Source organism: Ursus americanus, chromosome 30 (genome assembly GCF_024610735.1).
Source record: "Ursus americanus isolate L20-20 chromosome 30, mUrsAme1.1.p, whole genome shotgun sequence".
Taxonomy (NCBI): Eukaryota; Metazoa; Chordata; class Mammalia; order Carnivora; family Ursidae; genus Ursus; species Ursus americanus.
This window is the reverse complement of record NC_142156.1, coordinates 14,262,586-14,286,195: the sequence shown is the minus strand read 5'-3', so window position 1 is coordinate 14,286,195 and position 23,610 is coordinate 14,262,586. Positions and strand designations below refer to the sequence as shown.

General features: G+C 53.0%; 1 protein-coding gene and 1 long non-coding RNA gene across 4 annotated transcripts in view; one reads left to right on the top strand and one right to left on the bottom strand.

Moving 5' to 3' along the window:
- Positions 1-8,495: 8,495 nt before the first annotated feature.
- On the bottom strand, positions 8,496-21,673 carry TBX3 (T-box transcription factor 3). 2 transcript variants are annotated; one of them, XM_045776157.2, is made up of 8 exons: positions 20,950-21,673; positions 19,054-19,321; positions 18,005-18,064; positions 17,590-17,736; positions 15,581-15,657; positions 14,376-14,533; positions 12,293-12,969; positions 8,496-10,574 (listed from the first exon to the last, which is right to left on the bottom strand). In XM_045776157.2, exons 1-8 carry the CDS (start codon positions 21,336-21,338, stop codon positions 10,113-10,115), a joined length of 2,238 nt encoding a protein of 745 aa, XP_045632113.2. In that variant the 5' UTR covers positions 21,339-21,673; the 3' UTR covers positions 8,496-10,112. The 2 variants fall into 2 exon arrangements, with proteins under 2 accessions (XP_045632113.2, XP_045632123.2); XM_045776167.2 differs by lacking the exon at positions 18,005-18,064.
- LOC123780466 (uncharacterized) overlaps positions 21,157-23,610 on the top strand; it is a 17,636-nt gene continuing 15,182 nt past the window's right edge. The window contains exon 1 of one of the 2 annotated variants that reach the window (XR_006776420.2): positions 21,157-21,274. This is a non-coding gene — a long non-coding RNA (uncharacterized LOC123780466). Of the gene's footprint in view, positions 21,275-22,004; positions 22,119-23,610 lie in introns of those variants that run through there. The other variant, XR_015722326.1, reaches the window with a different exon arrangement.

Here is a 23,610-nt window from a genome sequence, read left to right as displayed (position 1 = left end):
TTCCTCTCCCTCTGCCCTTCCCCCACCCCGCCCCTCACCCCACTCACTCGTGCTCTCTCGCTCTCTCCAATAAATATATAAAATCTTTAAAAACAAAACAAAGCAAAAAAGCCAAATGTCAGTAGTGAACGAGATAATTCACTATTAGGGAACAGGGTGTGCAAAGACCTTCAGCTGGATAGAAGAAGTAGAGTGACTTGGCCATTATAACTTGATTTTCAAGAACAGGGCAAAGTGACGTTGGAGAAATGGGTAGGAGTCAGACCGACCAGACATGTCTCTTGGTGCTATGGGCCAGGCCGTGGGCATCACCGAAGCTGAAGCCGATGAGGGTCGTGGGGCCAGCGGATATGAGGGGAGGCGGGCAGGAGCAGGATTACCGCAGGTGAGGAGGGATGGTGGCCGTCGCTGCATTTGCGATGGTCATTGGGAACTACTCTCCGTACCTGTGTGAGCTGCAGGAGGGCCCAGAAAGATCTGCCTCATCTCGTTCTCCTTGGACTCTTTCAAACCCACACCCAGAATATTCACTCAGTAAGTATTGGTTGAATTCCACTGCTGTTGATTGTGTAGTAGAGGTGAAGGGAGCAGTATTCCAGAACAATCCAGAGGGAAGAAAAACTACCTACATGAACTCTGCTTGTGTTGAAATTTAGTCACATGATTCCAAAAAGGGAAGATAATGGGAATATTGATGGTGCAAGTGCTTTGCAAATATTATCTGTCCTTTGCTCTGCCCAGCACACCTGCCTATGCGTGTCATTATTCCAGTCTTACTTTAAGGAACTGAGACCCAGAAAACTGGAGCTGCCTGGCCAAGAGACACCCAGCGAGTAGAGGGCAAATTCAGAATTCTAGTCCCGCTTCTCTGCCTCTAAATTACCTTGCTCCCTCTGTATCTTACTTTGAAGGAATGGCCATGAAGCTTGCTTTACTGGAATGCAAATCTCATGAGAACTGAGATCGTGTCACAGCCACGACTATTTGCTGGATGAATTAAGAATGGAAGAAAGGAAAAGAAGAAAGGAAGGAAGGAAGGAAGGAAGGAAGGAAGGAAGGAAAAGAAGGAAGGAAGGAAGGAAGGAAGGAAGGAAGGAAGGAAGGAAGGAAGGAAAGAAGGAAGGAAGGAAAGAAGGGAAGAAAGAAAGAAAGAAAGAAAGAAAGAAGAAAGAAAGAGAGAAGGAGAGGAAGGAAGGGAGGGAGGAAGAAAGGAAAAAAGAAAAAGAGAGAGGAAGGAAGGGAAAGAGAAAGAAAGAGAGAAGAAAGAAAGAAAGAGAAGAAAGAAAGAAAGAGAGAAGAAAGAAAGAAAGAAAGAAAGAAAGAAAGAAAGAAAGAAAGAAAGAAAGAAAGAAAGAAAGAAAGAAAGAAAGAAAGAAAGAAAGAAAGAAAGAAAGAAAGAAAGAAAGAAAGAAAGAAAGAAAGAAAGAAAGAAAGAAAGAAAGAAAGAAAGAAAGGAAAGTCTCCCAGAAGTCCTGGAAAGCGCGTGCACTTCCCCAAAGAACCAGCAGATGGCGGCAAAGGAACGGCCAAGCAAAGGTGCGGTAGGAAGTTGGAGTTCGCTGCTTTGACGCATCCTCCCTTCCCGAGCTCTGCAAAACAGGTAGCTCGATTTTTTTTCTTTTTTCTTTTTATCTACCCCCCCCCCCCCAAACCCTGGGAGGAACCTCGCGTTAGTGTTGATGGACTGCAGTTCCCCTTTCCTGTTTACGCTCTCACCTCAGATCTCTGATCAGAGACCAGGATGGATCAAGAAATCCGGGAAATAACGCCAAAAGGGCTTTCATGTCGAATAAAACGAGAGCAGAAATGGCCCGTTTATCAACAGAGAAACAGCGCCACGTCCTCTTCTCCCTGAGACAGATCCAGGTTGCGGTCACGCACTGGCCTCACCATCATCCTCCTGTCGTCTTGTGATCTGCCTGGGGGGGGGGGGGGAGTTTGGCTGAAATAGAGGCTGGAGAAGGATTTGCTGATTTGGGGGCTGAGATGGTGGCGGCGAGAGTAGTAGGGAGCCCCAGCTTACAACGCCTTGTTTGAAATCAATCTTGTCTTGACGCCAGGAAGAAATCCATCCCTAAGTGGCCAAGGACGACCAAAGAGGATTTATTTAGGCAGGACTAGGGGTGATGAGGGGCTTTCCCTGGGGATCCTATTTTATCAGAGGAGAGGAAGGAGGAACCGTTCCCTCTCCCCTTGAATATTTTGCAATGTCTAGGATGTTCCTTAGAGTGCTTGTGAATTTTCCTGTGCCGTGCAGTGTTTGCCTGAGTAAACAAATGAAAGAAATCAAAGAGGGACGTATGATAGACATGCAGGGGTCTTTTAAAAATATATCCACTCCAACCTCTGCCTTCCAAACTAGTGGGGTCCCTGAGCATGTTTAGATTTGACCCACACACATGATCTGGGTAGATATCTACGTTGTTCTCGGCTGTGCTGGGCACTAAAGTTAAAAAGAATTCTCAGCATTGAATGAGGTCCCAGCCTTCACCTTCTTAATTTTTGCCCTGAAAAAATAAAAGGTTCAGTCAACCCTCAGACTCCAAAGGATCCCCCTCCAACTCACACATCTATATTCCAAAATTCAAGCCCCCCCCCCATTCCACCAGATGTGACTTTAATGAAAAAGCAAAGTAAATCTTCTGGCGATTCCAACAGAGATGAAATCTGACCATATAGACCACGGTATCACTGTGATGTATGGGGAGGCAGCCAACGAGGGGGTATAGAGGTCTCGGAGCCCCCAACCTGGACCCCAGCAGTCTCTCCGCAAAGGGCACCCCCCCTACTGCTCCCCTCACCCTAGATCCTGAGGTGGGAGGGATGTAGTAAAAACTAATTGTTTTATGAAAAGTGGTTTCCTTTTATTGCCCGTGAGAGTGCAGTGGGGGTTAGCCTAGCAACAGGAGATGAAACACGGAATTCATTAGGGGTGATAATGATTGTGCATAATCATTTGGCTGATGAGTTAATATCATTAATTAGCCAACTAATTAGACAATGCCTGGCTGGGGCCCTGGGGGTCTGGAGGCTTAGCTTCAAAATACGCAAGGGAAAAGTGTCTTTCTAGAAGGTAAGAGATGGAGCTAGTCCGGAAAGCTAAATTCGACCTGGCTAAGACACAAGTCTCCAGAGACCACCCTAAAACGTCCTATCATTTCTTTTTGCCCCCAGAGCAGTGACAGGGTCCTAATTTGGTCGGGCTCACCCATCTCTGAGAATCTGAGCATAATTGTAGGGTTCCCCTTGCCCCCAGATCCAAACGTATGCGCGGTAACAAACTTCTGTGTAGGATTTCCGCAGATTCACTGAAGTCCTGAGCTCTGGCCTTGGTTAGAGCACCCACCCTAGGGAATCTCCCAGTAGCTCACCCGTGCTAGCCTTCGGGGGAGTGGGGCACCCCAGGGAAGGCCGGGCGGTGACCAGGATGATGGGTACACTATTTGGCTGGGTCCCCTAACAGGCTCGCACCTCTGCTCTCAGCCTGTCACTGGGAGCCTGGGGGCACGGGGGTGACTAAAGTAACGCCCCCAAGACAGCGGGCGCTCTCCTGGACCTACCAACAAAGTGAGTTAAAGATGCCTGCGCTGTGGACCGGGGCGAACCGCACTGCAAAAGTGGCAGAAAAGAAGTCGGCGCACGCGTGTCAGTGCCATGCTTGGGTGTCCGTGACGCTTTGGGGACCTCGCAGGGGCGGGGGGCGCACCCTCCGGTGCCCACCGCACGGGCGGGAAGAGTGCCTAGGCGAGCGTGGGCTGGCGCGGGGCTTGAGGAAGCAATCCTGTCCTCCCGATGCGACTCCCCAGCCCGAAACCAGAGCCCGGGTCATTAGCGGGAAACCGAAGTGGCTCGGGGATCGCATTTCAAAAGCTCAAATAGACTGGCTGACTCGGGACGTTGGGCTGGGCGGGGGTTGGGGGGGTGGAGAACCGGACAGCTCTGGATGGTACCCACGTCCCCCTCGCTAAGCCCTCACCGCCCCCCATTCCAGGGACTGCACCCAAGCCGAGCAATCCAACACTCAGAGGCCGTTTGACTTCACCTCAGCTGCCCGGGCAGAAAGCGCTTTGCGACTTGGGCCAAAGAAAAGGGGTCCCTACTCCCTACCCAGGCAGCATGTTGTGTCACCCCTGCCCGACCTGCAGCCCGCCCCGGGCCCTGGCTCTCCAGGTGCGTGGGGCCTACAGCTGCCCAGGCCGCAGGAAACTGGGCCGCACCGTACCCGGGCACCCTCTTTCCTACGCAGGGCTGTGTGCTCTCCACACCCCTTCTTCTGGCTTCCCAGCAGAATCTGGCTCCCCACTGGCCTAGCTCCCAGCTGAGGCCAGAGAGTTGAGAGTAAGAGGGCAGGAAAAACTGAATTCGCTTAGGGTCCTGGAAGCTGGGCAGGGTCGAAGCAGGAGAGAAGAAATGGTCCTTGGGCGGCCCGAGTCCCCACTGCTGTCCCCGGCCTTTGCGCCTGGACAGATGGAACACAGCCCGTGGAGGGATGAGGATTCAAGGCGAGGGGAGAGGGTGGGGGGTGTCCGAGTCCCCTCTCCCACCCCGCGGGAAAGGGACCCTCTGGAGTTAGCGGGGTCGCCCTGCCCACACTGGCACATCGCCGCTGCCTCCCGACTCAGATCCAGGAGGAGAACACGCTAACTGCCCCAGCGCCCCGCCGCAGGCATTTTTAAATAGGGGTATTGTCCCCAGGCCACCTCTCGATTCCTCTGCCTGGGAACAAAGGCCCCAAGCCTCGGGTTTTCGCCCCGACGGGTCCTTCGGGGGAGAAAGGGCCGGGGACTGGAACTCCAAAGTAGGAGCAGCACTCTCCCACCGCATGACCGATGCCGGGAGAAACGAAAGGGTTCTCCTATGAAGAGCGCGTGAGACACACACGAAAACCCGGAACACGCCCCTAGATTTCTCTACATCCGGGACATATGTATTCCAGGTACGTACACCTCCACCTGAACCAGGTATGGCGACTAAACGCGGCTTCTGGAGCCCCCACTTCGGCTGGAATTCTGGCTTTCCCTGCTGCTCTCGGTTAAGTGCCTTAAGGATTCTGTGCCTCAGTTTCCTCCTCTGTAAAACAGGGGTAAAAGTCATACCCACCTTATCGGGTGAACTGTGAGTATTCAAAGAGGTCACTTCCGTGGGGTGCCTAACCGAGTGCCTGGCACGTGCGCGTGCCTCTTCTACGCCAGCTGTTTTTATTATTGTTGCTACGTGTACTTTGAACGCCGACATCTGCAACATACACATCTTGATTATACGCATCTTGATTGTAAAACAACCAAATGCATCTGCATCCGGAATGTCTGCAGCATGCACTTCTAAATCTCGCACAAGTACCCCCCACACACGCATCTCCTTCTGACACCTGCAGGTCCTCGCCCCGGCAGGGAAGCACCCAAAGCGCTCCCCTTAGGTGCGCACATCGACAGCTCTGTGTATGAGAGCCCACCACGCGGCCTGGCACCCACGCCCAGCAGCCTGTCTCTTGGCTGGTTGCCGCGAGGTCGAATTTGGAAACCGGCGAGGCAGAAAGCGCGCGGACGCCAAGCGTGTCAAGCCTCTTGCAGCGCCCGAAGGCGGCTGCCTGTCTGCTGGCTTAGGGGAAAGGTCAGAACAAGGGTTTTCCTTCTTGGATGGAATTTTTTTTTTGAGGGCCTACGCGCCGGGAACTTTCCCCACAAAGAAAGAGTGGGTTCCGGCACCGCGCAGACCCAGAGGGAGGGGGTGCGCGCTCGCGCACACACACACACGCACACACTCCCGCACGGCCGCGTGCACACACCCCGCTCCTTGGGGCTTGCTGGACCCGGGAGGAGGGAGCGCACAGGGTCGTGACCCCTGCCTCTGCCGGAGCGCGCCCTTCGGCCCCTGCAATTAGCGCCGGGAGGTCAGCAGGAACCCGGACGCCTTTACCCGCGGCTCAAAGCACAGCAAAAGGCGACCCCACCCCCGCCCTTCCGCCGGCCTCAGACGCCAGGGCGCAGCCGGGCTTGGAGCCGACCTCCTCCAGGGGCGGGGGCCGGAGGGCTCAGGCCGGCACCCGCATTTGTCACCTTAAATCTACAAATCACGGAGTCGCTCGGCCCTGCAGGCTGCCGCAGCTGACCCCCGCCGGGGGCCTTATGGACTGCTGCTCCCTCGAGCCTCGGCCTTTGTCCCTGTAGACGCGGCCAGTGTAAAAACCGAAACATTCCAGAGTTCTAAAGTAAGAAAGAAAGAGAGCGCATCCAGGCAAAGAGAAGTCGCATCCAGGGTAGAATTTGAATTATGTAATTTGGGGGGGCAGGGAATCCTTCCTCCTTCCATCTGCCCACCAAGAACGCGCAGGTTATCCCCTGCCCCATGGGTCGGGGGAAGTGCTGGGGATTTCTACGCCAAGCAGCAGGGTGCTTGGCCAGAAAATGATGAGAGGGTCCCCTCCCGGAATTTCCTTACTCTCTTTGGAAACCCAAAGACGGGAAGGACTGTTTTTCTCATCTGGGGCCCAAAGAGGAGTGAAAGTGATATCCAGGAAAGAGACCACTGCTTCTTCCGATGCTGAGGGGTGGGGAGGGGGGTGTCCGAGAAGGAGGGGCGCGCCGGCTGGGATGGAGAGGATGACAAGGGGCAAAGGTGAAACGCCCAAGTTCCGGAACCCGGGAGGCGCTGGAATGCCGAGCCAGCGGCGGCGACCTGGGCGCATTCGTGGGCCAGACAGATAGGTGGCACTCGAAGCCCGGAAAAAAGCCCAAGGCGCCGGCCCCGAGTGGCCTCCGCGGCGGCCGCCGCCACCATAAAGCCCGCGGCGAGATTGCGACCGGCGCCAGGTGAGTAATAGGCAACGAAATCCAGAGAGATTGCGAGCGGTTCACCCCCCGTCCACCAGCGCAGCAAGAGTTACTCATTAACTTCACTACATACAAATAAGATACACAGGAGATTAAAAGAGGGGGCAAGCGGTGGGAGAGGCTGGCCACACGTCTGAGCACTGTCCGAGAATTTGGGGGGGGGGCAGATGTGGGCTGAGAGAGAAAAGCCTTCCCTCCCTCTCCCAGGCCAAGGCTCTTTGCTCCCCCACTCGAGAGGGAGAGCGCGCCGGGCACACCCTGCCCACGGCCACCTTCCAGGGGCGCAGGCTCGGCGCCAGTGGGCGCGCGCCCTGCAATTCTCCCGGCCCTCGGGGGAGCTAGCGCCCCAAAGGGCCCGGGCCCTGCAAGCCCCCCACCCACCCACGCAACCCCCGCCTCCGACCCTGGCTGTTTGACCTCTCATCCGGGGAGACAGCCCTGGAGAGGGTGTGGGGCTCCCCACGTGCCTGGCTGCAGATGCGAGGGACTCGGCCCCCCTCTCCAAAAGGTCCCGACCTCGATCCCCTTCCAAGTACGGGATGAGGGAGGGGAGGGGGATCCTCCTCGCCGGCCATTCAAGAGGCCCGAAGGTGACAGGGACTTGGGGCCGGGCTGGCGGGCTCCAGGGAGGGGGGGAGGGAGGCAGCCGCCAGGCAGGCTCCGGCTAGGTCCTCACGTCACGGCCCCCAGGGCAAGAAAAGGCCTCGAGAACCTTCCCTTGCCCCCTCCCCTCCCCCCCCCACAAATACACCTCCGCTGGGGGTGGGGACGCTAGGAGACCAAAAGACGGTCGAGGCCTCACTCTTTTTTATTGAATGTTTCAAAAATAAATTGAGCTTCAAAAGGCAACTCCCCAAATAGCCTGGAGGCTGGCTGGAGGGGAGGGCCGGAGGAGGGTGTCAGCCTCCTGGGTGACTTTTCCATGCGAGGGGGTCAACTACGCGCCCTGGAATTACCTTTCCCTTGCGGGGAAAACCTGCCTCCTCCCTCGCGAGACACAGCTAAGTGTGCGCGGAGCTGGCCGCACTCCGCACGCGCGCTGGGGCGTCTCGGGTCAGCAGGGTCCGAGCGGAGGCACCGGGGACCGCGGGGGGACCTTCAGGCCCGGCCGTCTCTCCCACAACCCGGAGGCTCGCTGCCTTGCCAAGCCGGGTCTGGCGCCGAGGAGATCCTTTTTTTTCTACCCCCCCCTCTTTTTTTCTTTTTTGCACACTAGTGCAAGAAGATCATTTTGCCTTGTATTTCCCACATCGACGTGAAAAGGGAGAGCGAGCCTAAAACGAAAACGTCCGCAGTCCTCGAAACGTATTTTTGGTCGGACTCGTGTGGGAACCGCGGACTTAGGGGAGCAGAGCATTCTTTTTCCATTAAAACTTAAGTATCTGAAATTGCTATTCTCCCCAATTCTAATCAGCCCTCTTTCCGTCTCTCGTTTTGCTCCCTAATTTAAAGGAAAAGTAATTTCAGATTGAAGCGGCTCCCTTCGCCCCAGTAAGGGACTTTTGTTTTTAGCTTTGTAACTTGAGTGACAGCTCATTTGGGTTCCGTGGGGGCGGTCTTAATTACTTAAAGGCGAAGGGAAGGGGGACAGAGGAAGCAAGGACAGAAAAGACTCCTTTTGCAGGAAAGTTTTCTAAAGAAAGCACTTAACACAAGGCCCAGAGGCATTTCAATAAAAATTTATTGAAATTTCAATGATGTTTTTAAAGAGAGGGGAAGAAATACAGAAAACCAAAGAACTCATCAATTATAACACAAAATATACCTTCATGAATTTTTGTCTTTAAACCATCTCTCAGCACCTGACTTGTGAACTGTGAATATCTCTCTATAGGCACCAATTCAAAACACCATCAATATTGAAGACAGTAGTCAATTCCACTTCGTTTTGAAGAAATCAGACTAGCAAATACAAATACAAAAGAAAAATTAGAAAGTCAAACCACAGCCTCTGCACTCCCCACCCCCCCACCCCCCCAAGCAATCTCAGAACCACACTTGGGGTGTTATACTTTAAGGAAATTTACGGTGAGCGGGGAAGTGGCTTCACCTCCCCTCTTTGGGGTGAAATGGACACTAAAAAAGAAACGATTTTTTTTTTTTTTTTTTTTTGCAGACAACTCTTTGGAAAGTGTGTTGGTGTCGGTGCAGAACGTGTGTTTTCTAGTTTTAAAAGCGATCCTGTGACCTTGAAATAAAACTGACGAAAGGAAAACAAGAACACACAACCTGACAGCTGCGACCCTATTTACATAGAGCTATGTACAACGTCAATAAATTAAAGTTTAATTTTCCGAGCATTCATATTCCACCTATTTACAAGAGTTATCAAATAATTACATAAATACTTTGTCTAATAGTCTCGCTTCTTCTTTATTATTTTTCTTAAAACCTTGTTATTGCATATACAGGAAAGAGAACTGTCAAAGGAGGACATAAATCCTGCTACAGAGCTTAGATAAAATAAATTCATTTTTTTTGTGTTTTCCCCACCCCTTCCCTTTAAATCCTCCCCCTTGGGGTGGCCGATTGGAGGGCAGAAAATGGGGGGGAGGGGAGAAAGGTGTGGGGTCATGTTCTTTTTCTAAAAGCAAGCAAAATAAAAACCACAAATACATTACTGTGGAACATGCAAGAAGAGACCTATAGCGGCTCTTAAAACATCACAAGAATATTAAAAAGACACAGATTTCCTTAATAGAGACCAAACAAGGATGGCAATGACTTCCCTCCCCAAACAACGCTGCTCCGTAATTTATTTAGAACTGATATGCAAGTCACTATAAAGTTTTTAATCTTCACAAACAGAATCATGTTAATTAATGTACTCATTGTCCCCAGTATATATTTTTTTAATTTTGTTTGTTTTTGTTTCTACTTGACACGGTGAAGGAAAAAATATATAAATCTGCACTGGGGGAGAAGCCTTTCAACACCTCCCCTCCTGGTGGGCCTGGCTACCTTTTTCTTCCCACAGCTCCCAGACCAGCCTGGCTGGAGGTGCTCTGGCCATAAAAATGTTTTCACTCCCACCCCAATAGCTCAATGCAACAGACATTTCTGAGCCCCAGAATCTGAGCCAGATCCCGGATATATAAACCACGCCAAGAAGACAGGGCCTGTTTCTAGCACATTCTCTAGAGGGAGTCCGGCACCCCTTCCCAGACAGGACTGCACAAAGGAGGGCCAACCCCACTGCACGCCCGTGGTTTATTTTACATCCAACAAAGTGCACTGCAGACTGGACTGGACTGGAATGAAGAGATTTTTCTGGGGAGGGGTTTACGGGGACCCGCTGCGGGACCTGTCCGGCTTGGCTTCCAAGCCGCTGACCAGCCGCTGTATGCTCTGCAGTTCGCTGGTGGCCCCCTCCTTCTCCGGGCAGAGTTTGGGCGACAAGGACACAGAGCTGGAGGAGAGCGTGGAGGAGCGGCTGTTGAGTTCCGAGCCTGAGTCCACGGCCACCGAGGCCGGGCTGGCGGCCAGCGCGGCGACTTTGCCGTCCAGGGGCCCCGCGGCCGCGGCCATGGACGGCAGGGCGGTGGTGAGCAGACTGCTGCCGTCTGGGACCGGCACGGGGATGGAGTAGGGGCTGTAGCGCAGCCGCGGGCGCATGGTGTTCAGGTTGAGGAAGGGGTGGCGGTGCACGGAGCTGGAGGCCGCGGCCGACGACGCAGCGGCCGCCGCGGCCATGTACGTGTAGGGGTAAGGGAACAGGCTTCCGAAGGGCGACATGGCCAGGCCCTGCGAGGGAGGGGGGGGGGAGAAACGCAGGATGTGAATCGGTCGGTCGAGCAGGGTCTGCGCGATGGGGAGGAGCCAACCTCGCCCGTCCATCTCCCCTTCCCCCCACCCCCAACCCCACCTCCTCTACCTTGGGACCTCGGGCAAGTGGGGGAAACACTCCACTGGACTCCCTATGCCTCAGCTTTCTTATGGGGAAAAAAAAATACAGGGAAATATTAAATAGCTCATATACTGATCGGGACTTGGGATATTAAATGAGCTGACTGTGTGCACCTGGCCAATAGAACTGCTAAGAAATTCTCCCACTGGGGGGTCAGTTGTTGCACCTGTTAAATGGGGCTGCAGTCTAGTTCAGCCACAGCTAAGGTAGCTGGGTGAAAATCACGGGGCATAAATTATGGGGCATGCAATTCTTTCATTCTTCCTCCCCCACCCCAACACTGCCCTCCTACTCTAATTCCAGAAGTTTCTCAAATGAAAAAAAAAAAATTCAGGGACTATTTTTGAGCTAAAGGAAATTGGGGGTGGGGGCAGCAAAAGGCGTTTGCTCTCAACAGAGACAAAGAAATCATCCAGCCTGATACACTGGTATTACAGGTGGAGAAACTGACGTAGGCCCCAGGGGTGCAGGAAGTCCCTCAGTGGCAGAAGCAGAATTTAAAATGCAGGCACCCCAAGCCTGGGCTAGTTCTCTCTGTCCCTTGCCTTGGGGTACCATTAACACTTGTGTTCCCAGGCAGCCCCTCGCCCACCTATCACCGAGGACAAGGTCTCCAGGAGGGGCTCGCAGAGAGGACCGCAATGGGAAAAGGCCAGAAGCCAACCCTGTTCTCAGTTCCCTCCTCCCCTCAGAGGGGAGGACAACCCTGCTTCTTGGCTCAGAGAAGGGAGACGAATGTGCACAGACAAAACAAAGGCAAGGGCGTGCAGAAAACCCCACAGAACCTTTTCGCCGGGTTCAGAGCGTTTCCAGCGGCCCGGGACTTCTCCCCAGCTGCCCTGCACCCCAGCACAGCTGTCTGAACCACACAGAGGCTGCCAGGCCTGCCACAGCCGAAGCCTGCCCCTATCCTCTGACATTTCCCACACGGGTGCAAACCGTTAACCCTTTGGGAGACAGGGGACAAGCTCCCACTGGGAGGAAAGGTTCAAGACTCAACTCCCACCCAAAGACCGTCAGCGCCCCTCCCCAGGCCGGGGGCTCCCCCTTGTCCGACTCCTGGTGGCTGGCTGGCTAGGAGCCATTTAAGAGATAAGAGACATTTCCACTTTGAAGCTAAAATCAGGCCCTGGAGTCAGACTGCCTGGGGTAGAGTCTCTGCTCCACCACTTACCAGCTGTGTGGCTTTGTATAGTTACTCAACATCTCTGGGCCGCCACCTCTTCATCTATAAACTGGAGGTGACAATAGGGCCACTGAAGTCAGAATAGACCAAGTGCAGGTAGAGCTTAATTATCATTATTACCACCTACCTACTCTACTCGAAACAGCCCTGAACCTAGGGAAATTTTTTTAAGTTTTTGGGCGGGGTGTGAGGTTATGCTGAGTCAATGAGGTAACCCCCGACCTAGCAATTATTACTGGTACTACTGCGATTATTATTCTTCAAAGCTCCCCAGCAACGGGCACTGGGTGAGGGTCTGGGATCCCAGGACAGGGAAACCCGAGTGAATGAGGGAGGGCCCGGAGTGCCCGGCGGAAGACCCCTAATTACCTGAGAGGCCAGGACGTGCTGCTGGAGGTGGAAAGGCAGGGTGGCCGCCGACGCCCCCGACAGTCCCTGCGCCGCGGCAGCGGAGGCCATGGCCGTGGAATCCAGGCCCGAGACGCCGGTGGAGGCCCCGGACACGGTGGCCAGCAGGGGCCCCATGCCCGCTGCCATGCCGGAGAAGGCGCCCCCCATGGCGAACTGGCCGGGGTGCAGGAAGAGCGGGTGCCCGTTGAAGAACTGCTGGCCGGCCAGGCCGGGGGCGAAGCCGAGGCCGGGCAGGGGGCCCTGGCCCAGGTGCGCGGCGGCCGCGTCCGTCTGCACCGTGAGCGGCGCGAAGGCCTCTTTGCCCGGCAGCGCGCGCGCCTCCTCGGCCTTGGACGTGGCCGCGCCGTCGCGGCCCGGGCTCCGGCGCTCCTCGGCGCCCAGGCCGCGGGTGCTGGACGAGATGGTGGCCGGGCTGTGGCGCGAGTCGGGCGACGCCTTGTCCAGCCGCCCGCTGTCCCGGGGCCGGCCGCCGGGATCGGCGGCGAAGAGGTGCGCCTTGACCGCGGGGCTGCCCTTGTCGCGGCACGGCTCCTCCGACGTGGTCGTGGAGATCTTGGCCGCGTCGCAGGCCTCCGGGCCGTGCTCCTCTTTGCTGTCGGCCTCGGCGTCGCTCTCACCCTCGCTGGGACACAGATCTACCATAGGAGGAGCACACAAGCCAAGGGGAAGGGCGTGAGCTCCAATCTGGGCCAGGGGGAACTCCGGCTCCCCCATTTACAAGCTGTGTGGTCCCCAGCACGCCCCTTAACCTCTCTGTGCCTCAGTTTTCTCATCTGCAAAGTGGGAGTGATGACACCTCACAACTTTAGCGGGATGTTTCCATAAGCTAACAGTGAAGGAATTTAAAATATTTAGATAGACCTGAACCCCTTCTCCCATTGATCCCTTGCCCCAAACCGCTAGTGGATTACTATTTTTTACAATCATCCATTGAGCTCCTACTGTGTCAGACAAAGCCTTTCCCTGCCTTTTCCCACTCCACTGCATTTACCTGGTTTTTAAAAAATAATATTAAACTCATCCTCCAACTCACTTTGGGAACACCTAGTTACTATCCAGAGTCTTTGTTCAGTGAGTGACCACAATTAACACCTTCCACAAATCTGTGAATTCTTTCAGAAGGATTTGTTTGAACCCTGGCGTCCGAATTGGTAGTGGCAGAAACGAACACCCTCCCCCAACACACACACTCAGTGGAACCTTCTGTTTGCCCCTGCCCCGCAGACAGAGATGGGAGCAGCCCGCTCACTGCCCAGAGACAATCACAGATTCTCTTTTGCTGTCACCACACCCTCTGTGGGTGTCCTACCAGAAAAAAAAAAAAAGAAAAAGGGATCCTATTTTATGTGTAAGGTTTAAAGGGATTGAAGTCATAATGGACTTTCATTTTAATTCACTTAAAAACAGGTTTCTTCCCGTTGAGAGAGAGAGAATGCGTGTCTTTCCAAATAAATAGTGCTTGCTCTTTAAACACAGGAACTAACTGGGGATTTGAACCATCTTGTCCCCTCCCACTCCCCCACCCTCCCTACTCAGATCCCCAGTGCTCTGTCTGCTCTCCCAGTGCCCACCGCTGCTCTATGGCTGGATGTTTCCTCAGCCACCTTCCCTGCTCCAGGTGGCAGAGAATCCCCTTGCCTACCCCCCGCCCCCGCCTTCCAACACATTTTAATCTAGAGCTCAAAGATAGTAAAAAGTCAGCAGTTGCTTGGTTGAAAGAGAGTTGAGGGGCAGAGACAGAGAGAAGTGCTCTACGCAAGTTTTCAAGGGTGTCTCCACCAAGAAGGAACACGCAGACACCCCACCCTCAGCCAAATCAAGGTTTGGGGGAAGGAGTTCTGAGCTCTCCTTTATACAACTTCGAGAGAGACACACCTGGCTACCCTTTTTGAACTCTGGCTCCTGCTTAGGGGCTTCTAGAAGCATCTGATGTTTTTTTGAAGGGCAGGGTCTGGGTGGGTGCCCCGCCCCTAACTCTCCCAGCCACCCCCCCCCAGTCCAGAGTCCTGGAGTGGGGAAATCAAGAGGTGACTAGGCCTACCTTTGAGGTTCGAGGTCCCTACAGTGGAGACAGCTGGGGAGGAGGACTGAGCAAAGCAGTTGAAGGCTGCCTGTTCACTGGAGGACTCATCCGAGGTGCCGTTCTCCTTTTTGTGTCTGTCATCGAACACCCTCATGGACTGCAGGGTAAGCTGCTTTCTGTGGCAGAAGCCCGCACCCAGTGTTACAGAACCGAACGGACATTTCCCCTGTTTGCCTCACCCTGCCCACCACCCACGGACAATACAACACCAATACAACACGAGTGCTCTGAAACCTGCTTGCCCCAAGGCAGCCACAGAGACCCAAGCGTGGTTCGAGACCCCGTAACTAGGCTGAAGAGAGTGGCAAGGGGGTGGGGTGTTGGAGGACCGGGGCTTCAGGACCAGGGGCTCATCAGGGAAAGGGCACGGGCCAGACACAGCTGAGCTCTGAACGGCAGGCCTTACAGGACGGACCTGGGTGCCCAAACTGGTGAACACGTGAACACGAGCAGCCTACACACTCCCCACTGGTTGCTAAGACTGGGAGGAAGTTGCTTATTTCATGGGGCACTTTAAATGTTTTACCAACACATAACCGGAGTTTAAAAAAAAAAACATTTAGATGTTAGAAATTATCTGATAATGCTCACCCCTACCCCACAAGGGGATAGGTTCAAAATGTGGCCTGATTTTCTGGATTTTAGAAATTCTTTGAAAGCTGGGGGGGGGAGGGGAGAGCATCTTCCATATACTACCCAGCTGTCTGCTTCACGCAAAATGATATGTAGACCCATGAAGGAGGGAGCCACAGATTTCTCAGGGGCCTCAGTTCTGTCTGACGGTATCTGCAAGTCAAGATTGCAAAAATTCCGAAGCATTTTGTGAATGGTTTAGTCCTTTCCTGGGATCTGCCCGGAATGAACCTCGATTAATTAAAAATTAATAGGCGTCCGTATATAATCTGTTACCCCTGACACTTTCCTTTCCAGAGATGAACATGGTGTGGCCTAGTCCATCTCCTTTAAGGTAACTTGGAAGAAGCAGACAAAGTACGGCGGCCTGAAGGCCACAAGCAGGTGGCAAGGTGGCAGTAAATTACTTTCCACCCCCCACCAACTTCTTAATAGAAGGGCCCGCATCCCACTTCTAAGTTGAGATCTGAGCCCTAGAGAAGTGATTCTCCAAATTATCTGAGAAAATAGTACTAAGTGTCTCCGCTCACCTTTTTTCTCTCCTGCCATTTCCAGTGTCCCGGAAACCTTTTGCAAAAGGGTTGTTGTCTATTTTTAGCTGGGTTATCTAGAGGAGGAGACACAAGCAAGAAAGAGACATTGGCCTCATTTTCTAGAATGTTTTGGGGGTGTTTTATCCCCCAACTCCGTCTACTAGAAATCTGACTGCCAGAAGAAGTCACTCGGCTATGCCAGGTTAAAGAGAAAGGGAGAGGACGTCACAGTGTTCAGTCAGAGGGGACCGAGAGAAAAATCAAAAGAACTGTACCAATGGCTTGCATCTCCCATAGGAAGCCAAACCAGGGATTCCAGACCGAAATTAGACTGTCTGGGCAATGTCTCAATCTGTTCTGTAGGCAGCCTTGAGAGCTTGCATTTAGAAATGGAAAGATTGTCAAAAGCTGTCAAAAGGGACAACCTGTAGATCTTAAAATTGTGCTTTCATTTTTTTATATAGTGCAATTAATCATAAAATATGTTACGGCATATTTCCTACCCCAAACACACACACACACACACACACACACACAGCATACACTCCAACCTTTTCTGTGAATCTAATGAAATGATTTATGGGGTTCTCACTACCCTTGTGCCAGAGTGGGTTTGATTTTTTTTTTCTGGGTTTTGTGGGGAGGGGGAAGGGCTGAGGAATTACAATATTGACAATTACAGATGTCAAAGGACTGAATGACCACTGGAAACATTTGTTTTCATTTACATGCTCTGCCACCGCCATTAGGTTGGAGAAGGCCTCTGGCCTCTTCGTCTGATCAAAAATGGTACGTTTTATTATTACATTAACAACTTACATTCACAGGGTTCTGGGTCTAGAGGGAGCATGCATTTTGCACGCTGGGGCAAAATGCCATAGTATATAATCTTTCAAATCCCTTCCCTTTGAGGGCGGGAAAAAAAGATACATACAGAGTTCCCCCGAGGTGGGAAAAAGGCCCCATGGTTGGATTCTTGTTTCTTGAAACAAACTCCCGAATGCAAGATTCCAGGGAGAGGAGGTCCTAGTGTCTTAGTCTCTGGATTAAGGCAACATACCTGAACACCCCAAGGGCCAGCCACAGGACCCACCCACGGTGACAGTGAGTTCAAAACGCAAGGTGTTGTCAGATAAGCTGGAGGGAAGAAGAGCAGGGGTTCTCAGGTGCTCTCCACCCCCAGAACTGCTTGCCACACTGGGAACTGGGGAATCAGCAAGAGTCACTTTCTCTGTGTCTCTCTGTGCACATGCCCATGACCTTCAGGCCACCATAATTTTATATACCAGGTGCTGCCTGCCGTTCCATTTGGGGGGGACTCCTAATCCAGGGCCTGAGGCCCAAGGGAGGAAAAACCTTCAAATGAAGTGATTTTGACTTTGGTCATCTCATCTCAAAAGCCTCAGACAACTCGATTAGCATGACCCTGTGATCAGAGAAGGTTTTTCCAAACACACACACACACACACACACACACACACACACACACACACCATAAAAAACACAGCAGCATAAAAGGTAATAAAAACCAGACCAGCTACTCGGGATTTCTGGCTAGGGGAGAAAAGCTGCTCTCCAATGGGATTCTCCTCCCAAGATCCCAAATGGCTTTTGCCTTCCATTTTTAGCTGGTTCCTTTAGAACCTGGAACCTGATTTTTTGATCCTTCTCCCTGGAGGAGAGGAGGCTGAGCCTCAAAAGAGGAGAAAGCCCCGAGTGGGGAAGCAGAAGTCAGCAGTTCCAGGAGCAAAAGTTAGTCTGGCATCTTTTCGCTCCGCGTTGGATGCCTAGCTGGTCGAGTTTTTGTTTTGCTTTGTTCTGGTTTTTCCCTGCCTCTGTGATGTGCCAGACCCCCTTTCCCCAAAAACTCCACGTGAGGGTCAAATCACAGAAGAAACACTCAGGCTCCCATCTCCGATCTTTTCTCACTGTCTCCACCTCACCCGGAGCGGCCTAAAGGTGGGAGGGAAAATATCACCATTAAAAAGAAAAGCGCCTTTGGTTACCTTATCGTTCTGGTATGCCGTCACAGCGATGAATTCGGTTTCGGGGAACAAGTACGTCCGAAATGTACTATAAGGAAGTTTCAAGATGTCATTGGCTCTCACGATGTGGAACCGGGGCTGGTATTTGTGCATGGAGTTCAATATTGTCTGCGGGGGGGGGGGCAGGGAGGAGGGGAGACACATCAAAGAAAGATTTAGTGGGACCAACAGGGCCTCGGGACCCCTGCCAGGCTGACGTCTAACCCACCGAAGGGTACCACGCTTATGCCGAGCCCACCTCCTCGGAGTACCTCTCTGGGTACATTCCGCTCCACACATATCCTCTTCTGGAGAATCCAAATTGCTCCTCAATTTCCAAAGGGTCCCCCCCACCCTCACCACCTAAGGTCCCTTCGTACCTTGAACCCTAGCCTACCTGAGTACCAAAACTATAATTCCCCTGCCACGTTGCGTGATCACTTGGGAAGGCCAAAGTCTTAAAAGATAGAGAAAAACATGCATTTTAATTTACAAAATGATTCAGTCCTTTAAGCGCCCACTAATTGACGAGCCCAATCCACTTAAAGCCCTGAAAGGTTGAACTCTAGAGAGGAATATTTATGCCTTAATCAAATCAAGGGCTTCAAAGGCAATCCTTGCCCGCTGAAGATACTTCCGTGCCATTCACGTCTTCCTGGGCCTAATCTTTCTGCTGATTCCTCGCTTATCACTCGGCTTTATTTTATTGAAATGTTGGGGAGGGTTGGGGCAGGGGGCAAAAGGTAATTTTGATGGACTTTTATAAGCAATTCTGGTCTCCTAAAAATTTCTAAGGACTTTCCCAGTGAATCCAAATATACACTCCCAACACACACACACACACACACACACACACACACACACACACACACAATTTTTATCCTGGAGAGCTCAGCCTCATTTCTAGTAAACCTGACTTTCACCTCAACCCGGTATTCTTTTTTCATAAAAGAAAGAAATCTTTCAAAAAAAAACCGCATTTACCCCCTTAACCAATGTAGCCAAGGCTCTGAACCTTAGAACTCCCACAAGAAATAATATGGCTGGTTTCAAAACAGAAGTATGAGAGCTCAGAACAAATCCCTGGCACACGCGTAACTTTAAAATTGATTTTGTATCTTAACGATTGGTTTTTAACTTCACTGTCAGCCGTTTACCAAGATCTGGAACTGCCACGGAACGTGAGCGGTTAGTGTTATGGCCCTCATTTTTTTTTTTTTTTTTTTTTTTTTTTTGAGAACGCCAGGCCTTCCATTATCCGAAGAGAAACACCCCGGAATCCTCTCTCTGGCTGTTTCGGATCGAATAACTTTGCTATGCTTAGCAAAAGAGAGCAAGGGAGAAGTCTGAGCAGAAACTGATGATTTTTGCAAGGAGAGGGGAAGCACTGCCTTCCCTAGGGTGAAGAAAAGAGGAAATTTTACAGACGGGAGCGGTGAAACTTACAAATCCATGTTTGTCCGAAATGTTGTTGGTGAGTTTCAGTTTGTGGAAAGTGACAACTTTGGACATCCACTGTTCCCCGGTAGCAGGGCTGTCTGGGTGAATGTACATTCTCTTTGGCATTTCAGGGTCAGCCTTACCCGCGACCATCCACCGAGAATTATGAAATTTATATCGACAGTCATCAGCAGCTATAATGTCCATCAACAAGATATATTTGGCTTTTTTATCCAGCCCAGAACATCTTACTTTAAATGGAGGAAACATTCGCCTACAATTGGAGGGAAGAGAAAAAAAGAAAGAAAAAGAAATCACTCAGGACTCTTGGGTTTGATTCTCTATTTACCCTAAAATATTTAAATCAAATTTAAAACTTTTCTACTGGGATTGACTGATGGGGCTTCCGTGTCAGTGTTAAGGCCACTGAGAGCAAAATCGTATTCTTCCACGGCCCAAGCATTACATATGCTCAGTTTCTCTATCGGGAAACGTCCCAAGGTTCAAAACAAGTGAATTGTGGCACTACAGTTCTCCGCAGCGTCTAAGACTTTCACCACAATTTTTTTCCCTTGTAGGACTTCACCGATGGCCCTCTTTACAAAAGAGAAATTCTTGCCTGTGCTGTTCCCTGCAAGTGTCTACTTCTAAACAGCTTGGGGCAGGATTTTAGTAAAGTGGGGTCAGTCAAGGCTAGAGTTTTCCACCACCCCATTGATGAGAAAATGTTAAACTTATCAAGGAAATAAACCTCCACCCAGCCTGCTACGGAACAGGAATCCCGCCGCTGGCGAAATGAAACCGGCCTTGAGTGAGTTCTCAAAACGAATTTTGTAGTTTGGGGTGGACTCCTAGGCCTGATAACCAACGGCCCAGCACGCTGCTAACCGCATTTCTCCTATGGCTCAGGCCGGTCCCCCACTGCAAGACTGTACCACCAAACTGCCTCTTTATTTCCCAGAAGTGTTGGCATTCTAGCGTCTTAAAAAGAAGCACTCTGCTGTGAAACTGAGGCAATGTCTTCTGGGTTTGAGGATTTTCTGCCAAGCTTTGGCCTCATTTAGCTAGGAAAACACGGAAAGCTCAAGACATCAAGCGAGGGATTTTATTTTTATTATTCCAACGTTATGCCTTCAGAGATTTCAGAGCCATAAAAAAAAAGGAGTGATTTTAAGTGACAGGTCAGTCTCGGTCAGACAAGGACCTTTTAAAAGTGATATAAAATATGGTTGATAAGGTTCACACGTAAAAAAGCAGCATGTGTCTCTCCACTGGATCCTTGGATCTGCAAACATAATCTTAATTATCCAGAATTGCCTCAACTCTCCCTCAGATTACAGACACGTGAATCGTTGTGGACAAACGAACCCAAATGCCCTCCAATTTCTCGGTGACCCTGCCAGAGGCAAGCTCAGGCCCCCCTGCAGACCCAGGGGCTAGGCTGGAGGGCAGAAAGGGCAAGTGGAGAGCTAGCGTCAGGTCTCCCACAACCACACAAAAGAAAAGGGCGTTAAGTTGTCTCTCTGGGAACAAAATGAAACAAACCAAACAGAACATCAACAAAGGCACGAGGATGGAAAGGTTTGCAACAGTGACTTTCCTGGGGTGGTTTTCTTTCTTCTAGCAAAGGTGCCTATGCTCCCTTGAAAAATTCTATCTAGCCTGTAGGGAAATCCAGGATGCCGATCTAGGTAGGAGAAACTACCCCCTGCAGACGCCCAGGTAAGCTGAAATTTCCTGCCACTGGAGCAGGGCCCGGGAATGCCTGTACACAGCACCAGGGGAACTAAGTTTGTCTCTAAGCCCAAATTAACTGGCAAACGGACTGTTCTGGGAAGAGAGAGATAAAGGGGGGGGGGACCTCCAACAGCTTGGGGGGAGGGGACCCTGCTCTTGGCTTACCTTCCCGACTTGGTAATGACCATCTCGGTGCCCCGCTTGTGGAACTGATCCCAAAGTTCTTTGGCCTCGAGGTGCACCTTGGGGTCATCCTCCACCTCTTCTTCGGGCTCCATGGTCTTCAGAGGCCTCAGATGCGCCTGGGGCCCCAGGGACGAGAACGGGATGCCGGTCTCGGCCGCCCCCACCAATTGATCCATGATCGGCTTGGCCAGGGCGCCCGGCAGCGAGAGCGCCGCGGCGCCGTTGGGAGGCAGCGTCAGCGCGGGGAAGAAGGGCGGCTGGTGACCCAGCACCGCGCTCATGGCGAAGTCCGGCGCCCGGTGAGGTAGGAACGGATGGTAGGCCATGCTTGTCCCAGGAATTACCGGATCTCTCATGGAGAGGCTCATCCACTCCAGGCGGGGCGCTGGGCTCCAGCCGGGGACAAGTCCGCAGCTGCTGTTTGGTTTTGTTTTTGGTTTTTAACAGCAGCACATAGTTTGAAAAAGGAAAAAAAAAAAAAAAAGGAAAGAAAGGAAAAAGGGAGAAAATCACCACTCAAGCACCCTAGGGAAGGGGGAGGAAAAGTGTCTTTTGGGGAGGGGGGATGCCGCTTTTAAAGAGGGCAAGGCGAGAAACCAGGAGACATGGTCGCTTGGGTGACTGTCCTTGTGCCTTGCGTTTTTTAAAAAGCCGCTCCTGGAAGTCGGTTTCACGGGCGAGAGGAGCGAGCAGGGTCTCACCGGTGCCCGAGCCCCGCTGCTTCGCCGAAATAGACACGGCAGCCCCTGGTCCCGGGAATCGCTCCCCAGCCCCCAGTTCTTTGTTGCAAATGCGAACGGCTCCACTCGGAGACTTTTTACCTTTTCTTCTCCTTCTTCTTCCCCGCCCCCCCTGTCTGTCTTCCTCTCCCTCTTTCTCGCTGGAGGCGTCTGCAGTTGCGCTAGACCCGGCTTCACCAGTGAGCGAGAGAGCGGAAAAGTCTCTCGCCTTAAAAAAAAAAAAAAAAAAAAAAAAACAACTCTCTGATTTAAGCTCTCTTCTACCAGCGCTATCAAAACTTGAACTGCAAACTGGCTTCCGTTCGCCCTCCTCCTCCTTCCTCTGCTCCGAGCCTCCGGAGGGTGTCTGGGTTGCAATCCGAGTCTTGCCGTGCTCTCCTCCCGCGCCTGTCTTCCTTGTCCTAAAACGTGAGCGAAATCGTTTCCTAATCTGCGTCCAGACGCGCAGGGCAGGGAGGATTTACGGGGGGGGGGGGGGACTGAAAAGGGGAGAGGGGGAGAGAGAGAGGGAGAGAGTGAGAGAGAGAAACAGGAGAGAGAGAAAGGGACGGAGTGGGAGAGGGAGCGCGAGGAGAGGGAGGGAGCGAGAGCGAGCGAGCGAGAGCTCCGCGCCACCCTCCTCCGCCTCTAGAATTCCCCGGGCGTCTGCTCGGCGGCTCTAGAAGGTCGGGCTCTGCTGTGGGCTGTGGGGAGCCGGAGGCCTCTTGATTGGCTCTTTGACGCTTTCGGACCAATTGTGTTGCTGCATAGGCGTGGTTTTCACAGGTCGAGTGCTGAGGGATAGAGCCGAGTTATAAAAAGAAGGTGTCGGAAACTGTAACGTCGCAGCGCCGCATCGGTACTACTGCCTGTCCTGTGAATATGTCAACATGATCAGAGGGAGGGCGGGGAGCCACTGGGGAGCGCGCGCAGAGTCGCCTCTAGGTGGCTTATCGAGAGATCGCTGCAGCCCCAGAGCTCGCTCGCCGGCGCTGGCTCAGCCCACGTCTGAAATGCCTCAGTCATCCAGCCCGGGATCAAGGGAGGAGGCAGGGCCCGGGAGGAAGGGGGAGGAGGAGGGAGCGAGCGAGCAGGGCCAGGAAGGCGGAGAGCGCGCCGGGCGCCGGGCAGGGGCGCTCGCCTCTCGCGCGCTCGGCTCGCCTCGCCTCTCCGGCCGCCGCCGCCGCTTCTCTGTGCGGCTCACCCTCTCGCCGCGGCCCCGGGAGAGCCGGGCGGACGGCCGAGTCCCCCGTGAGCTGCTATTCCGCCGCCGGGCGCCACAAAAGGCGGTGGCGGTGGAGAGGCGAGCGCCGAGACTCCGGGCTTGCGCGCTCTCCAGCCCCCACGTGGAGCCAAGCTCCGCCCGGCCGCCGCTAAAGGGCTCCCGAGCTCGGGTGGCTCTCAGCGCCGGACTCCCGGCATCGGGGCTCGTGGGCTCCCGGGACACACGCGTGCCGGGGGCCGCCCGCTTCCTCGGGCGGCACCCGAGACTGTGGGCGGAGACCCAAACACCCCGGCGCTCCTGCGCGCCGACACGCGCCAGCACCCTGGGACCCAGCCACCCGCGGGAAAACACGTACACGCAAACACGTACACAGCCTGCGCCGCGGGCCCTGGCTGCGCTCCCCCGGGGATTTTTCGGAAATGCATTTACCAGCTCTTTTAGGTCTTGTCTTCTATCTGAATCCGGGCTCCCCGAGTTCCACCTGAATGTGCGCGTGAGTGTAGAGCAGAGAATGGAGACCGGGACAGAAGGAGAGCAGCGAGGGACTAGGTTCTGGGCCTGCCCCCGCGGAGCCGCTGCCCTCACCTCCCCGGCCCAGGGACGAGCTGGTCGGGGAAGGTGCGCCCTCCTAGTATCTTCTCCAGGCATCGCACTTATCTCTCGTGCACCCGGGACTTATCTCACCAGAAGTCGGGG

Coding starts and splice junctions, on each gene's coding strand:
- TBX3 (XM_045776157.2), bottom strand. CDS start 21,338: ATGAGCCTCTCCATGAGAGATCCGGTAATTCCTGGGACAAGCATGGCC. Junction 18,065..19,053: donor TTTCGGACAAACATGGATTT/GTAAGTTTCACC, acceptor CTATCTTTTAAG/ACTTTGGCCTTCCCAAGTGA. Junction 12,970..14,375: donor AGGGACCTCGAACCTCAAAG/GTAGGCCTAGTC, acceptor CTCCTATGGTAG/ATCTGTGTCCCAGCGAGGGT.